The sequence below is a fragment of the Colius striatus genome, chromosome 3, assembly GCF_028858725.1.
Source record: "Colius striatus isolate bColStr4 chromosome 3, bColStr4.1.hap1, whole genome shotgun sequence".
In the NCBI taxonomy this organism is placed as follows: Eukaryota; Metazoa; Chordata; class Aves; order Coliiformes; family Coliidae; genus Colius; species Colius striatus.
The window spans coordinates 33710419-33728519 of NC_084761.1; the positions used below are offsets into that span (position 1 = coordinate 33710419).

General features: G+C 38.6%; 1 protein-coding gene across 3 annotated transcripts in view; it reads left to right on the forward strand.

Annotated features, from left to right (window-relative positions):
• Positions 1-18101, forward strand: part of GAB1 (GRB2 associated binding protein 1) — a 102813-nt gene that overhangs the window by 67504 nt on the left and 17208 nt on the right. For 2 of the 3 annotated variants that reach the window (XM_061993947.1, XM_061993948.1), the window contains exons 3-6: positions 2247-2460; positions 11817-12421; positions 14557-14642; positions 14862-15165. In XM_061993947.1, the coding sequence (XP_061849931.1) occupies positions 2247-2460; positions 11817-12421; positions 14557-14642; positions 14862-15165 (1209 nt within the window). The remainder of the gene's footprint in view (positions 1-2246; positions 2461-11816; positions 12422-14556; positions 14643-14861; positions 15166-18101) is intronic. The other variant, XM_061993949.1, reaches the window with a different exon arrangement.

Here is an 18101-nt window from a genome sequence, read left to right on the forward strand (position 1 = left end):
GCAGTATATTTAGCGTAAGAGTCCTTACCACCTTGCCTCCTTTCACAAGTTACAAGTTTTAGCTAGCCTTTAACTTCTTTTTCTTATGCACACATTTTTTTTCTTGCTGACCCAAAAAAGTAACTGTCCAAACTTGGAGGATCCATTGGTTCTCTCTCAAGCTTCTTGATTTTATTTTTCCCCTGGAAAGATACCTTTGAGTCTTATTACTCATCCTGGGAATGCTAGTGCGTGGTTTGCTTAAGTGCATTGTCCTCACGTAGGCATGCATCTTGCTCTATACCTGTTGAGCCCTCCTGACTAGCTGTGGTCTAGCTGACACACCCATCTTCCTTGGAAGCTGCAGGGATGTCCTGTTTGATTTCTTTTTTCACCTTACATGAACTTGGCACCAAGCAAATCTAATGATGTGAAGGTCGTGTGTAGTCAGGGATGAGGAACAGGGGTGTGGACTGTGATATGCTGAACCCTAGATCATGTCTATGTGTGGCCAGATATTTTATCTGGCAGGAAATGGTTCTCTGTTCTTATTCATGCATAAGTTTACTTGTGTTCCTCAGTTCTGGAGGGGACAGGACAGAGAGCTACTTGTCCTTTCTCTCAACACCTCTTTTACGGGAGCAAGAAATACATGCTGGTGGGTCCATTCAGGCACTTCTCTGTTCCTGCTGTTGAACCCCAACGTTAGGAGAATGAAAAGTATCAGTAGGTACCTCAAATAGGTTCCTTCAAACTCTTAAAATTATTTAATTGTAGAAAATTGTTCATATTTTAATATTTTAGCATGCAGGAAAGCATTTTATTTTTGTGTGTGTGATCACTGGGTGCAGTCTGGTTTTGCCTTTGTTCTGCTGACTAGTTTGATGGATAGGTCAAGCACAACCTTTTTATGCAACTTTTTTTTTTAAGTTATCCTACCTTTTCAGGTAGGCTGAGTTGAAGAATTTTCATACACATAGACTTCTTCCACCCACATGGGTGTGGTGGGATTTAATTTCTCAGCCTGTGTTAAAGTGCCTTGAGAGTTCAAAGCAAATATTGCTGTTGCTATTTCTAGGTCTAAGTCACTTGTACCTGGTGTACACAGTACTGGAAACAGGAGGGGGCTATATTCTTATCTGCTTCTTCCCAGGATAGTGCTGGGAAGCAGAAGCTGGATGAAATGACTTTGTAGTGCATAGCTGGCCAGCAGGCCTAACAGGAGCAGTCTGCATTGGATAATAATAAGTTCAGTTCAACAATGCTAATAATCAGTGTCGATTCTTGGGATGTGTAAATTGGAATGTACAATGAGTTGCAAGTATAAGGGAGCCTTGATAATTCAGGAACAATTTGCTTAATTATGTTGTTCTTAGTCAATATAGCATTAGAGCAATGAAGAAGTTAAATGATTGTTTAATGTTTTACAGTGTCAATATTTTCCAGTCTCTCAGATAATTTCATAGTCATGATACATGTATTTAGAAGGAAATAAGTTATTCTAGAATCTGCATAAGAAGTGCATAAGAATTAAAAAGACAAAACCCCCACACTCCTTCCCCTCCTGCCCCCCAGAAAAAAAACGTGCCCAAAACCAACCAGCCAACCAACAACCACCACAACTACTTTGTTTATTGTACTAAAATAAAAAGTTGGGATATGTAACAAGGGAATTAAGTGGAACACAGTACCCATTGTACCTCTGACTTATTTTTCTAGTCATTGCAAAACCAGCATTTTTTTCAGTTGCTTCTCAGATATTGAGAGATGTCAGTTCTTGACTGGTGACTAATCTCAAGTGTTGAAGTGACCTTGGTCAGAAAGACATGAATACGTGCAAGTGTTGACTCGGGTTACCATATTAAACTAATAACCTATGTGCCTTCATCTGCTCTTGATTAAAACAATTGAATTATGTTCTGCAACTCTGAGCATCTCCATTCTTTTTGTGACCAGAGAACAGGTTAAAGAAGTCATTGAATAAAGGATGACTTCTCTTTCCAAGGCATACCTGGGAAATTGATTACAGTTAGGAAAAAAACAGAGATTGTAAAGATTAGGAAAGATTATTAAAAAATTATTGTAAATATTAAAATGGAAATACTCTGAAAGAGATGTTAATATACAGATGCTTTTGAGTCCACTGATTTTACAATTTTGAATCAAAACCCCTCACTTTTCTCTTCCTCCATATGATTTTGTTTTTTTGGTAGTACTGTAAAGACCATTCCTTCATTGTAAAAATAATGCTTTGCCTCTGTTTGCAGATGCTGTGAAGCCACCGGTCAGTTCTTTACAACCATCTGCTGAGTTACCCTTGCCCATCAACACTTCACCGCCTTCCATGCAAGCAGAATCTTTCTTACCTCCTCCTTATCAGCTTATTAACATCCCTCCACTGGAGCCTTCCTCTGGTCAAGAAGATCCTCAAGACTACCTATTGCTAATAAATTGTCAAAGTAAAAAACCTGAACCTATGAGGTAAGTGGCTTTTTTCTTTTAGCAAGTTATTTTTAGTACAGACCAAGAATGTTTGTGCTAAAAACACTTATTTATTGCCAAGTCATTGAACATTTGGATACACGTAATCCTATGGGGAGAAGCTGCCTGTAACTTCTGCTACTTTTCTTTCTGTGATTGAACTTTTTACAGCAATAGTAAGTTGTTTGATCAGCGCTAGGACCATATTGCGTTCTTCAAAAATGTGGACAGCAATTGCCAACATGAAATACCAGATAAAAGCAATGATACAAGCACTTCATTGTAACTTGGACTGATGAATGGCACGGAGCAGAGAAGTACCATTTCTTTGGCCACAATCTGGTGTGCTTAGTCTGGTCTAGAACTAGAAAAAGCTGGGGAAATTTAACCTGTCTCCCTTTGGCCTAGTTTTGCCAATTAAAGCTCTCATGGAAGGGATTCAGTAGAACATGCTGGTGTTTATTATCACCTGCCAGGTTACTGCATCGCTGGGTGTAACAATCCTCATATGGTATTTGTTGACTATTACTAACATGGTTCAGACTCTAAAGCAAGATTAAAATAAAATTACAGTAAGTAGGAGTGCAGGAGACTTAAACCAATCACTTTCCATGTCACAAATTTTAACTTTTTCCAGATAATAGATGTTTAAAAACAAGTTCAAATAAGCCTTATTTCTTACTGAATAAAGAGTACCCACACAGTCAGTTTTCCTGAGAAGTCTGCAATAGGAAATTTTAAGGAAAGCCTTTAGAACTTCTACAGAATTCAATATGTATTTATTTCTCCAGCTGCTACTTCTGACTTCAGTAGAGGTACATTACTTTTTCCATAGGAGGATATGATCTTTATGGTAGCTACCTGGCAAACACTGCAATGGTATTTCAGTTTGGATCATGGTGGCAATCCCTGGAGCAGTCTATCCAGGACTTTAGTTGTATATTGGTCCTCTGAGATTTGAAAAAAAAACCAACAACAAAACCCCAAAACTCAACCACAATTGAATGGGACTGGACAAGCTCCCAAGGAGCATCACCTGACTTTGAAGTTGACTTTTCTGAGAGGTATTGGAAGAGTTGGACCAAGTAATTTCCATAGATCCCTTTCAACCTTGAGTGTTCTGTGGAAGAACCTTATAAATGTCTGTGGTAAACTCCTTTTCTGCAGTAATTTAAAAAAAATGTGTTGAGGTATTTTCAGAAAAATAAACAAAACATCCGACTCTTTTTCTGATTGCTGACAAGTACATGGAATGCTGAGGAAAGCTTCCTTTGAAAGTGTTTTCATGAGTATTTCACATACTCCCTTAGGGCCATACCTTTTAGTGGCGGTGCCTTCTTCATCAACACCTTGATGCTCTGCCAGCTTTACCTTTGCCATGTGTGCTCTGCTCCCTTGGCATTTTTATCTTGCTCTGTAGTGCCTGAGGAGTTTCCTGCGCTGTTTGCTGATGACTACATGGTTGAAAAGTATCCACCCTTTACAGTCTAACTTATAAAATGGAAGAATGAACCTACAGTTCCCTCAGAGTATGGAGTGTGCAGATTGCAGGCAGCACAGTATGCCCCGAAGCTTCCTGTATGAAAAGGGGAAACCCAGTGTCTGCTTTCTCCATGTTAAAGGTTTCAGTGTTTAGTGATGTTTAGAAGCTGATGGTGCTCAAGAGGTATGTCACCTCTCCTGCCAAAAGCTAACAAAAAGTTTGGTATCATTTCCAGAACAGCTTGGCAGAGAAACCATGACTTTCCATTTCAGCACCTTGACTTACCAGTAATGCGCCTGAGTACCCATTTGTTTCTGCAAGGGATGGCCACAAAGTAGATTTCTACCACCACCACATGAAGCATGTTTTTGTAGGAACGAGTATTATTGACTTTTCCTGACTTACACAGTTATGTGACATGTAGGTTAAGTAGGGGGAGTGAAATCTTGAGGAGACAATAAAAGAGGGTACAAAACATGGCAAGGTATAGAGTCCATGAATAGCCTGCAAAATTTCTTGAAAACAACACTGGTGACACAGGAAAGAAGTATTTGAGTGTTTGGAAAGGCAGAAGGGGCAATGTAGATAAAATGCTGAAGGAACTGAGAAAGAACTAAACTTAAGTCTTTAGGATTGTAGAGGTTGTTTATTGTATTTCCTGTTTAAATAAATGTTGTCTTTCTAGGAGTATTTGAAGACACTGAAATGTTGGCATTGTGATTACTTAGAAATTATATGGACGACTTCTAGTATATTATATTTAACTCCATTCATTAAATAGCTATGTCCTTTCATTAAGAAGGCTGTAGTAATGAAAACTCAGAATAATAGTTCTGCAGGAGTTGCAGTTCCAGCTGAAAGGACTGTTTGTTTTTGATCTGGTGCATTAGATATTCTGCTGGATTTGGGCCAGAGTCCAGTGATACAGACCTATTCCTATGGAATTAGAGCTCTGTGTATCTATGTGACATGTTACTATGATGATCAGTTAGAGAGCACTCTGTGCCCTACCTCAATTAACATTTTTACAAGTGAAGAAAACTAAAACAACTGTATAATTTTTCTATTAATGTCCAGTGTTGGAACAATTTATCTCTGTATTTCATATGACCATTTTTCCTTTAATGTGAAGTGCAAAGCTTAATATATATAATTAAATAGACAGGTATTGTTACTTGAATGGTTTGTTTGTATTACTTTTTCCCTTTTAGACTTTAAAGTTGCTGATAGGCAGAGGCAACATTTTCTGTTCTAATATTCCATGTTACTTTTTAGATAATCTGAGAACCACTGAATATTATTTCAAGGCTTTAGGGTTCTTTTCTGGATGAGGTGGGTAACTGTGAAATGTAAAGGAAGTGTCTGAGCTGCCTCTTAGAAATTTTTTTTTTAGAACTATGGTGCTGAAGAACTAACAAGTAGTTCTGAAAATGCCTCATTATGGTGTCATGCCATGCACCACATGCTGTTGTGAAAATATCTTGGATGTAGCACTTGCAGCTGTAATAATCATGCTGTATTTTGTCTAAGATGGTTTTATGCTTTGATCAGTGTTGACTTGAGAGAAAGTGTTGTTTGACTGGTGTTCAGTGAGATTTTAAGGCTCATATTTGAATCCTAAATAAGAAAATGCAGCCAAAGACAGTTTTCGACACCATTTCTGTCATGGCTCATTCAAGAAGTATGTTGAATACTAAACACTGTCTTCCTCATCTTTCCTTTGTTTATGAACCAGCCAAGGGTCACCCTTTCTCTCAGAAGAAGGGCAGGAATACCTGCTATTAGAAGATTTTGAAAGTAAAAAGCTTCCACTGCAGTGAGTCAACAGTAGCCATTCTTGGAACGCGTGTGAGAAATTAATCACAGAGCCATTAACTTGCCTGAAAATACTGTGTGTTTGAGATGCATTTTGCATGGTGTTCTCTGATTTTTAACAGAAAATCTATGTAACTTTGGCGTCCATCTTGTGGAAACAGAAATGGTTTATCATTTATTTCTGTATCTATCTGAATTTTTACTATGCTTGCTGCTTCTGTCCTAGATGTCCCACAAGAGCAGTTTTGCTGCTGTTTTGTTCATAGTATTCTGTTCAGTTGGTCATTAATTCCTTCAGATGAGAAAAGAAAGGACGAGTGGTCAAGCCAGACCAAATACAGCATATTAAAAAATTAGATGATTACTCCACAAACTAAAACACTTTTAAACTTTTTTTCTTCTGTTTCTGTCAAAAACAGAAGATGTTTTGGAGATGTGAAGAAAGGCTTTTTATTGGATTCTTCCTACCTCAATACTCCACCTCTTCTCAGGGAATCTTAATGTCTAGTCCTTATAGATCAGCAGATTGTACAGTTATCTCTTCTTAATATGTGGAAAGAGTCTTAGCACTGAGTAAGGAACAATTTGACTGGCCACTTGGCGTAACTTACAGATATGTGATGTACACATGTGACAACACTGATTTCCCAGACATCCTCTGCTTATAAGCAGAGCAAGGAGTTCTCATTGCATTATATCCAGCTTTGCCTTTTTTTTAAAAAAAACTAAGATGTAAAATGACTATCAATGCATATCTTAATAACCATATTTGCTAATGTGGAGTATATTACCAAATACTCCATTTGATAATGGAGTATTTAAGTCAACTGATTTTTTTGTTGAGCTCTTCTTCTGTGTGTGTGGGAAAAATTAAAATTTTCTGGTAACTTCAAGTGCAGAAGGCATCAAGCATCCTGTATCTGAAATCTGACTTTTTTTTCTTGAAAAAGAAAAAAAATTAGGAGTAAAGTCTGTCCCTGAACTCTAGGCTTAACCTAAATCCTAACCTAAATTTCCTTAAGGTAGCCTGAATCAACTGTGCATTGTAGGTCTTCAAAATTGTACGTGGTGTTTTTATCATGATTAATACTGACTTCTGTAAAGTAGTTACACTTCAGAGACTGAATTCCCTAGCTTCGTTTTTGGCATAAACTGCTTTCTTGGCCCATGTTTCAGTCTGTCTTCAAACTTCTAGTCTTGCAAAATGAGATTTGTTACAACCCATTCATATTTTTTGTTTGTGAACCAGCCAAGGGTCACCCTTTCTCTCAGAAGAAGGGCAGATATTCCTTCAGTAGATTAAGAAGTTGATTCCAAAATATTACCTTTAAAAACATGAAGTAAATCAGAAATGCCCTCTTATCATAAAGAATGTAAATTGTTTTCATCAGTTAAACAAATGAAAGGCCTGGGTGTTTCATGTGTCATGTTCTTTTAAGTCTTCTGTTTTCCTAAGTGGTTGTGGTCAAGAAAGAAGCAGCAGCATTCAATGAGGCCCAGAAAAGCTCCTAAATTTAAAAGTGATAGCATTTGTTGCTGATGTGTGATAGTTAATCCTCAATCACTGGCATCATACATGTGCTGTTGTTGCATTTTGAGCTTTGCTGCATGTTTTTGTAAGGTAACTATAGTGTTTACATTTTATTTCTGTAGTTTTGTTAAGTTTTTCATTTGAAAATATGTCCTCTTGAACTGGAATTCATAATTTTGGTTCTACAGTTGATTGTCAGTGTCCAACTTTTCTAGACCGCCCACTTGCTTTTTATAGCATATAAAATACAGATCACAATCCATGCTATCCTTGGCCATGCAAAGCACACATGACTTTTGCTGGGACCTTATTCCAAATGAATACCACAGAACTTAGAGAGAATGTCTAGAAAGCAAGGAACTCTGAATCAGTCCTTCAAGTAAAAAAGCAAGGGCTGCAGCAGGGACTAAGCTCTAAATGTTACTAGTCACACAGTATGTTCACAATTTATTATGCACTCTGTAACCTCATGTTGTTCCTTCAGTCTGATGTGCTTTAGTTTTTGCAAATGTGTTAAAATTCCAGTGGTTTGTTACTGAATTTTTGAAGCTGTGAGGCAAAAGAATCAAACTGGTAGCAAACGAGAGATACGTTTTTGATGGACAACGTTATAAGGAATATAGGAAATTTTGCTTTCTTGGTTGTGCCAACAGTAAATACTTAATGAGAACGTTCTCTTCTTTTTTTTGGGTATCTGTTAAACTAAATGAAGATTAATGTTCAGAATCACCTAGAAACCAGTTCTGACCAATGAGACAGAACTTAAATCTATCATTAAATTAGTAACCAGAGCAAAAGTAGCGTACTTCTTCGAGTTAATAAGCCCCACACCAAAAAGAAACCTAAGGACAAACTATTAGGAAGAGCTAATATAATTAAGCTGGAGAAGAACTCTCAGAAGCCACTTGGACTGATTAAAGATTGTATCTCTGCTATTAAAGAGAACAAAAACCATTTGGTTAGGTGAATGACATTTTTCTTGACTACAAATGTCCAGTCTAAGTTAATCCCATTGGTTCCCTTGATGGTTTGCAGAGAGACACTTTGGGAGTGATTCATCGGTTTTAGATTGATATCTAAGAAGAACTGATTATGTTTCACATAGTCTCCATTTCTCCAATGAGGAAACCTAAATTAATAGCTACACTGGATTCCTTTCTCCTCAGGTTACCAAAGCCCCAGGAGATAAATCCAGCTGTCCCATAAGAAAGAAGTTTTTGTGTGATCTTATCAGCCTATTGAAATTTGAATAATAAATTCTGCTTGTGATCACTTTAAGGTAGAGAGTCTCTTAAAGTGCAGGGGAAAAGTGCTTGTTGTGGTAGTCATGCAGTTAATTTTTAAGTATTTTATTCCTCAGAAGTTTTGGAAACTGCATACATAGTCCATTTGCTTAATAGTGGGAGTAGTGTAGCAGCTATTCATTGATACACACGCATGCTGAAGTATTTACATATGTATGTATAAATTAACACAATGATGTGGTGCTGTGGTAGTGAAAATAGGAAATATCCATGGTATGATTGATCAAAAAGTGTATGGACTGCATTAACTCCACCTGTGTTAGTATTTTGCCACTGTTTTGACTTTTATTTAAGCAAGGAGTCAGATGGATAACAGAATTTCTCTGACTGGAGCAAGGTAACGGGAGAGGATCACCAAAAAAAACCACAAACAAAACCAAATTGCAATGTGTTTACTTTCCATGTAAGTTTACTGGTACTGGTTAGTAGCTTTGTTAATGAGTGCTATTCTCATAGAAGATGGAATTTCCAAAGAAATCAAAGGTCAAGTGCTGTGCAGCTTTATGTAACAGCATTGCCTTAACTTGCGTTCAAGGCAAAAGCGCACTGTTGCAGAATCACAGAATCGTTACAGTTGGAAAAGAACGTTGAAATCATTAAGTCCAACCACTAACCTCACACTGCCAGGCCCATCACTAAACTAAACCATATCTCTCAGCACCTCATCTATGCATCTTTTGAATATCTCTAGTGACGGTGACTCCAACACCTCCCTGGGCAGCCCATTCCAATGCTTGATAAACTTCTCCAGTGAAAAAGTTCTTCCTAATGTACAATCTAAACCTTCCCTGGTGCAACATGAGCCCATTTCCTCATGTCTTATTATTCATTACTGGAGTAAAGAGATCATATCGCCTCTCAGCCTCCTCTTCTCCAGGCTAAACATCCCCACCTCCCTCAACTGCTCCTCATCAGACTTGTTCTCCAGAACATTCACCAGCTTCATTGGCCACCTCTGGACAAACTGCAGCACCAAAATGTCCTCCTTGCAGTAAGGGGCCCAGAACTGAACACAGTATTTGAGGGTTGCAGCCTCACCAGCACCGAGTACGGGGGCATAATCACTTCCTCATCTCTGCTGGTCACACTATTTCTGGTACTGGCCAGGATGCCGATGGCCTTCTGGGCCATCTGGGCACACTGCTGGCTCATGTTCAGCTGGCTGTCAATTAACACCCCCAGGTCCTTTTCCACAGGACAGCTCTCAAGCCACTCTGCCCCAAGCCTGTAGCATTGCCTGAGGTTGTTGTGATGCAAGTGCAGGACGTGACACTTGGCCTTGTTGAACCTCATGCCTCAGCCCATCTATCCAGCCTGTCCAGGTCCCTCTGAAGAGCCTTCCTGCCCTCAAGCAGGCCTGTGCACCCACCTAGCTTCATGTCATCTGCAAATTTACTGAGGGTGCACGCAATCTCCACATCGAGGTCATTGATAAAGATGTTAAACAAAACAGGCCCCAACACCAAGCTCTGGGGAACACCACTGGTGACTGGCCGCCAACTGGATTGAATGAACTCCATTCATTAAATCTCTCTGGGCCCAGCCATCCAGCCAGCTTTTCACCCATCACAGAGTAGATCCATTCAAGCCATGGGCAGTCAGTTTGTTCAGGAGGATGCTCTGGGAGACTGTGTCAAATATCTTACTAGAGTCCAGGAAGATCACATCCACAGCCTTACCCTCATTCACTAAGCAGATCATCTTGTCATAGAAGGAGATCAGATTGGCCAAACAGGGCCTGCCCTTCATAAAGCCATGTTGGCTGGGCCTGAACCCTTGGTTATCCTTTATGTGCCATGTGATGGCTCTCAGGATAACCTGTTCCATAACCTTTCCTGGCACCAAGGTCAGGCTGACAGGTCTGTATCTCCCAGGATCCTCCTTTTGGCCCTTCTTGTAGATGGGTGTCACATTTGTCATTCTCCAGTCCTCTGGAACCTCCTCGGTTAGCCAGGAGTGCTGGTAGATGATGGAGAGTGGCTTGATGAGTGCTTCTGCCAGCTCCCTCAAATCCCTTGGGTAGAGCCCATCCAGCCCCATCGATTTGTGTGCATCAAGTGGAGCAGCAGGTCACACACCCATTTCCAGTTGCACTAAGGGGGCCTCATTCTGTCCCTCATCTCTGTCTTCCATTTCAGGTGGACGGATGCTCAGAGAAGAGCTGGTATTACTATTGAAGACTGAGGCAAAGAAGGCATTAAGTACCTCTACCTCTTCCTCATCCTTGTTCACTAAGTTTCCCCTTCATCCATTACAGGGGGAAGGTTCCCTTTAAGCTCTCCTTTTGTTACTCATAGATTTGTAGAAACTTTTCTTACTGTTGTTTAAAGTAGTGACAGCTTAAGTTCAAGTTGAGCCTTGACCCTTCTAATTTTCTCCCTAGTTGATCTCACAACATCCTTGTAGTTCTCTTTTTCCTCTTGAGCTTCAGCAGAAGCCCCCTGTTCAGACAGGACAAGCTTCTACTCCACTAACTCATCATCTTGCATGTGGTAACAGCTTGATCCTTTGCCTTTAAAACTTCCTTCTTGAATAATGTCCAGCCTTCCTAGACTCCTTTGCCCTTGAGGACTGTCTCCCAAGGGACACTTGGCATATCCTATGGGGTGTTTTTGTATTCCCCAAAAGAGCAGAGTATCTTCCATCTACTACATCTTATCTACTATTTCTTTCTCCTTTATGTATTTCAAACCAGTTTTATGTGGTCAGTAAATAATTTTAGGTAGGTTCTTCAGGGTGTTACAAGCAGTCTTATTTTTTCCTTTGATATCTCTTTCATACTGATTAGAACTAGGAAGTACTGTAAATCTAACGGTTGTGTGTGTTACTTTTATCTTTACCAGTGCTGTTAAAGTGCTGCTAGTTTACAGCATGGGTTAAAAGAAAATAGTAAAAATATTCCCCCAAACAAACTCTGCTCCAGATTAGTGGCATGGAAATCTCTTGAGTTATGAAATATCAACCTGTTGCTTAGCTGATGCTAAAGCTCTGTGCTTGTGTTATCCATCTCACATGCATGGATTTGTATGTATGTACTTAGGATCCTTCTTAAGTATTACTGTTTGTTTAATAATTCAGTGCCTTATTTTTATTTAAAAAAATGAAAAAGGATGAAACCAATAGACTTTTTAGCTGTTTACATTTTAGATGTGTTTATTATTTATAATGTTTGCTTTTTCTTCATATGTTTGTCAACGTTTTAATTTTACAATCTTACCTGTAGATCTCATGCTGACTCAGCAAAATCCAGCTCTTCTGAAACAGACTGCAATGATAACGTGCCCTCCCACAAAAATCCTGCTCCGTCAGTGGGCAAGCATGCTGTGAATGGCTTCTTTCAGCAGCAAGGTGTCTATGACTCTCCGCCTTCTCGTAGTGGACTGACACTGGCAGACTGCAGCCTTTATAACTTGCCTAGGAGTTACTCACAGGATGTTTTACCGAAGGCAGCGTCTCCATCTGGGACTGATGCAGAAGGAGAGCAACATGTTTTCAATACCCCGTCAGCAACATCTTCCTTAGACGCACAGATGAGACACATCTCTCTTAGCTATGACATTCCCCCCACCCCCGGAGGTACTTACCAGATTCCTCGAACTTTTCCAGAAGGAACGTTGTCTCAGACTTCAAAACTGGAGACTATTCCAGATATTCCTCCACCTCGGCCACCAAAACCTCACCACGCTGCAGATCGATCTCCTGTGGAAACATGTAGCATTAGTCGCACTGCTTCAGACACTGACAGTAGTTATTGCATCCCTACAGCAGGAATGCCACCCTCACGCAGTAATACAATTTCAACTGTAGATTTGAATATCTTCCGTAAAGGTCAGTATGCTACAGTTTATCCGGCTCTTCCGCAACGTTTGTGTTAAAAGATGTCATCTTGTAATAAATGGTGTGATATGAACGGGCTGAATGATAGTAGGGGCATTTCTAGCCTTCAAAAACAAGCATGTAGCCCATCACAAAATAGTCTGTGGTCGTAGTCCTTAAAATATATATGAAAGAGGAAAAAAAAGAGATTAAAGGCAACAATCGAAGCAGTGAAACACAGAATGTTGGTAAGTTTGGTGTATTGCACTGGGGCATTCAGCCATAGCAAAAAATATTGTTAGACCTAGATGTATTTATGGTGTTACTCATCTTTAGAAAGCAGCAGTGAAGAACTAATCATCTTTATCTCTTTGCTCATAAGCTCATTTAGCAGAGTTCAATACTGCTGTTACCCTTCTCTCACAATGACAGAAGTAAGTTTAGCCTGTAGTGGTCCAAATCTACAGAAGCCAAAAGTGTTTCATGAAGGTCAGTGAGACTTGTTTTATACGCAGAGCTTTGAGAACATCCCTGATCTGATGATTGTTGCCACCAACCTTTATTTCTTTCCTTATAACAGAGAGACATATTGCAATTGTTAAGTAAAATTAAAATTGGTTCTTATAGTCACCTAAACGTTGATATTCCAGGTGTGCTAGTGAATTTTTTGTACTGCTTTTACTTTAACAGCTGCATGTATTTCAAGTCCTATCAAATCTGGTATCTGCTACTTGATGAATTTGCTGTTTCTAAGGGGTTTTTTTCCTATCTGTGTTTGTTTTTTTTTTTGTTCTCATTCTCTCAGACGTAAGTTGAGAAATGTAATGAGAGGTAGAGATTAGGAAGCTGATATTTATTGTTACAGAGAGCAGTTGTTCTAGTCTTTCTCACCACTCTTGGATTAAGAGTTTAATTTTCTTTCAGGTTCCTGAGGTAGGTGAGCATTGCACTGGTATTCAAGTGAAATTTTAAACTGGTTAGAGGAAATTTTAAAGGAGAATTGGACTTGTACTAGATACAGGGTGGGAGGCTGAAATGAGGATGGGGACCTGAACCAGACTTTTAAAGGAGGGAATATACAGAATGGATGTGATTGTACTGGTGCTCAGATAGTAGTACTCTGCCTTTCATTCATTATATAGGTCAAGTACCATAATATTGGTGGTTATTAGTGTTTTAAAATGACAAAGTAGCACCTTGAAGACCCTTTTGCTTCCCTTAGCTTCTCTCGTTTTGTTGACTTGATAAGCAAATACTCCTACGCTAAAGCAGAGATTGTAAGCCTCAGGAAAAGGAGCCTTTCTGAAAATACTGGTTTAACTTGGCACTTAGTGGCAGATCTGTTTGCTTCCTCTGAGGTGGAAATACAAAAAAACATCGAGATTTTTTCAGGGCAAGGCAGGGATAAAACTCAGTTTGCCCACAGTTTCTGTTGTGGCATCTGCAGAAGGGGCATACTTATTGCAAAGTAAGGCGGCCTGTCACCTAATGGGCGACCAGGACCTAGGAGCCAGATGTGTTTACCCCAGTCTACCAGAGAAGCAACCAGAAAGCCGAGGACCTTCTTAATGTGCACTGCCAAGTTACAAGACACTGAAAATGGAGAAGTCTTTGGTTCTGTAGCAGTTGGTTCAAACTGAAAGCCTCTGGAGTCTGCACTGGGTAGCTCAGAGAATGAATTATTCATCTGTTCTAGCAAAAGGTTGAATCTTGTTCAATCAATGCTTTGCAAGGGAAGAGTGTTCAGTCAGAAAACCTTTTCGAGACCCTAAATTATATCTCCTGTTTATTTCAAAATAGGTTTTTCATGAGGGCCTAGTATCTCAGAATCTACACGTTCACTAAATCCTTACAGCTATTTGTAAGGAAGATTTTGCTGCTTCCTTAAAAGGAAAAATAGTATTTTTATTTTATTTCTTGCCATGGAAAAATACTGTCAGAGCTTCCAGTTGTGACTGATAAGTGCTGAGTTTGTTTGTGAACACAGTCCTCTCAAGTATGTAGATAAAAATCTTTGACTTACAGCTTCAGGAGGTGTGTTTGTATGTTCTCAGAAGCAGACAGTAAATAACAACAGACTAGATGCCTGGTGCCAAGTGACAAGAAGAGGGATGATAAATAGCTGCTTTCTCTTCTTGTTTCTTTAGAAATTAGTTCTCAAGACTGTTATGATATTCCACGGACGTTTCCGAATGACAGATCTAATTCATTGGAGGGCTTCCATAACCACTTTGTAAGTATGACTTGATCTGATGAGAGGCAACAGTGACACTGCTTGAATGTTCTTTGTTCCTCTGTAAAAAAACCCAAAAAAATCCCAAGCTGTATGGTTCATATGATTTTTCAGTTTCAGTGGAATGTATTAATCTGAGTAGATTAGGTTAAAAATCTCATGTGATTCACAGCTGATTGCATAACTTATTTTGTTAAAGGAAATATATGTTAATTCTAGAAAAACAGAAGCATGTTGACAGTGGGAAGTGTTTCAAGTGAAGAACTAGATGAAAATTATGTCCCAATGAATCCCAACTCTCCTCCACGACAGCATTCCAGCAGCTTCACTGAACCCATCCAGGAAACAAACTATGTACCAATGACACCAGGCACGTTTGATTTTCCATTATTTGGAAAGCAAGTCCCTCCTCCTGCTCACATGGGTTTCAGGTCCAGCCCAAAGACCCCTCCCAGACGGTCAGTACCTGCTGCAGAATGTGAGCCACCACCAGTGGATCGGAACCTCAAACCAGACAGAAAAGGTGAGAAAAATGTACAATAAAACTTTGAGTTCATCGTTTATTAAAAAAATATGGCTATCTCAACTTCTGATTAGTGGAAGATTATCACATTTTTATACATTTTAACAAAATAATTTTTATCCTGTGAGATAGCCCTAACATAAAAGAACCCTAGGTTTATGTTTAACCATATTAAAACATCACAATAACAATGCCAAATACAGGCATAGGTTTACATTTTAGTACTGTAGTTACTGATGAAAACAATGACACAGCATTACTGACACAAGTATGAGTTTTAGTCATACTATGAAGACAGCTAGCTGACTTGTGATAGAGAGAGAGTACACGAGGCATTGGATAGAATATAAATTTATAGCCATAGCAGCGCTTGGTACAGGATCAGTACATAATTTCATTGTATGAAGTAAAAGTTCAAAATAACTTACTTAACTATTTCAGGTATTTGGTTTTGATGTAAAATTGTTACAAGAAATTATTACGTGAAGAATGAGTTGTATATTTTGCTGCTTTTTAGTTCTTCTCAAAGTATGCAATTATATAAATTCTTACATAGAATAATTCTTTGAAACGTGTTCAAATGAAGTAAGAATTAGATTGAAGAAATAGTGTTTGCTACTAAGGAGATAATGTTAAGTCCTCATTTCAGTCTGTAAAAGCAAGGAAAATCTCTTGATGTTGGAGCTGCTTAATGCTTAAGTGTTAGTGGCCACGTGGGGCAGCCATGGTAAGATGTTTGACAGGTGAACTGTGAGGTTACCATAGATATTATCTTCCAAACAAAGGTAGGGAACTGCTAATTCAAGCCATCTCTTAAGATATGTTTGCTTTATCAGAGGAGCTGGATGCCTTGCTTATATTCAAGTTTTTATAAACTGTAATAGGTGAGAATTCACTATATAGAGTGAAGTAGATTTAACATAGCCATAAAGCAAGAAGAAAGCTAGCTTTACATGAATATATTTTAAACTGATGAATGTATGGAAGATCACTGTTACGAGTCTGAGGAAGCTGCAACAACTTCAGTAACTAAATTTAAAATAAAAAACCAAACAAAACAAAAACAAAAAACCCCAGCACATTTTAGAGGGCCCCTTCAAAGCTGTCCTAAATTCTCTGGAATCTGGTGTGTGCTGGGTTGACTTTTCCTTAAAGCAAGGATTATTTAGGTGACCAGCATTCTTAAGAAACAAAGACAACACCATTCTGCTGTGTCTATAAGAGATACTTTTATAGAAAATCACTAATAAATGGCTTAGATTTTCCGTTTAAACCAAAATATTTAAGCAGACAACCTATCAGGTAAATGCTTAAGGAACTTATTTCCCTGCTAAGCAGTTTTTCAGATAAGATAACTAACTTCCTTGTAGAAGTGAAAACTGAAGAACATTATATCAAACATCTGCACTATTCTGTATTTGACTAAGTGCCATTTTTAACATTTTGTGCTTGAAAAATTAGCATTTATGTTGAAAATGAGTGTTCCCCAAAATTAAGTTAGCCAATGGCAAATATTTAAATGATCCAGAACACTAACTTGGTAACTAAACATTTAAAATAGCACCACTAAGTGAAAACAGTTTGAAATTAAGTCGAACAGATAATGTCATTATGATATAGATGATCTCAGTATGACATGGGAAACAACGTGTCTTATTTTGACTGTCTGTCTTTGGAAAATGAGGCATGACCTTTTTCAAGACCTTGGCTCTCTGCTTCTGTCTATTTGTTTCCATGTTAGCAGACAGTAGTTGTGTTTAGTTTAAGAAATACTGGACAGTATCAGATTGATGAAAGCTGATACTGGAAAATATTCTCAAAATAAGCACTGAACTGCTTTAAAATATTTTTCCTGGCTGTCAGGTTTGTGTATTTTACTGATAAAATGCTTGACCTTCAAAAGCAGTAAACTTCTATGTTGAAAAGCTTCTCACTTTGCTATCAGCAGTGGAAAGCAGTTGCATAGATGTCTGCTGGGACGGCATTGCTGCTCTCATGTCTCTTCTTGAAACTGAATTAGCGTTTTGCATTCTAAAAGTGGCAGGCAAGGTTCCTCCTTTGCTGCCATCCTCAGATGCTTTAGGGTTAGAAAGACCCAGCTAACATCAGGGAAAAGATATTTAGATGTACTAACACACTTCTTAATGAGTGCAGAGTGACTAGGTGTATTTTTTGCCTTTTAGAAACTGTTACCACTGTAAAGTAATATGGTTGTTTAATATCATCTAGAAGAACAACTAATTTTCAAGTAAAACTGCCCCCAAAAGTGTAAGTATTGTATAATAAATGCTTAGGATCTGAAAAAACCTTTGTGAAGATACTGAGCTACCAAGAATGGTGATGATTCTGAGTTGTCACTGACTGTTTCATCTTAGTAACACATTGACTCACTCAAATTTTATCAAGTGTACTATTGTGAGTCTTCCATTGTTGTGAACTGCAGATAAGATGGCATATCAAGATGGTAATATATTTCCTATTTCAGTAATTGAGTCCTCCATACAAATAACTCCTTCCAGAAATACCTTTGGGAAAAGAAAAATGCAGTTCCTTTTGAATGAAAGTGGAATCAAGCTATTGTGTCAGTGGATGCTTACCTAACTAAAACAAGTGTGTGCTTTATATCCTGTTGTGTTGCTTTTCCAGCTTTTAAGTTCTAGCAACTTCTGTTATCAGGTAGTTTCTGTTTAGATAAATGTACTGCAGTGGTCTTGTGCTACACATTAGTGCATGGAAGGTATCAGGTTGACTAGTATGTTCAAAAAAACTATGTTAGAAAGGGAGGAAAGAGTACATAAAATCCTTACCTTCTGAGTACCACTTCTTCAAATGTTAGTGGGGTTTTTAATATGCCATTGGTCCAAAAAATTCTATTGAAGACCACTGCTGCTTCTCTGAGAGGTGGTATTGCTGCAGAGATGAGGCATATCGATGAG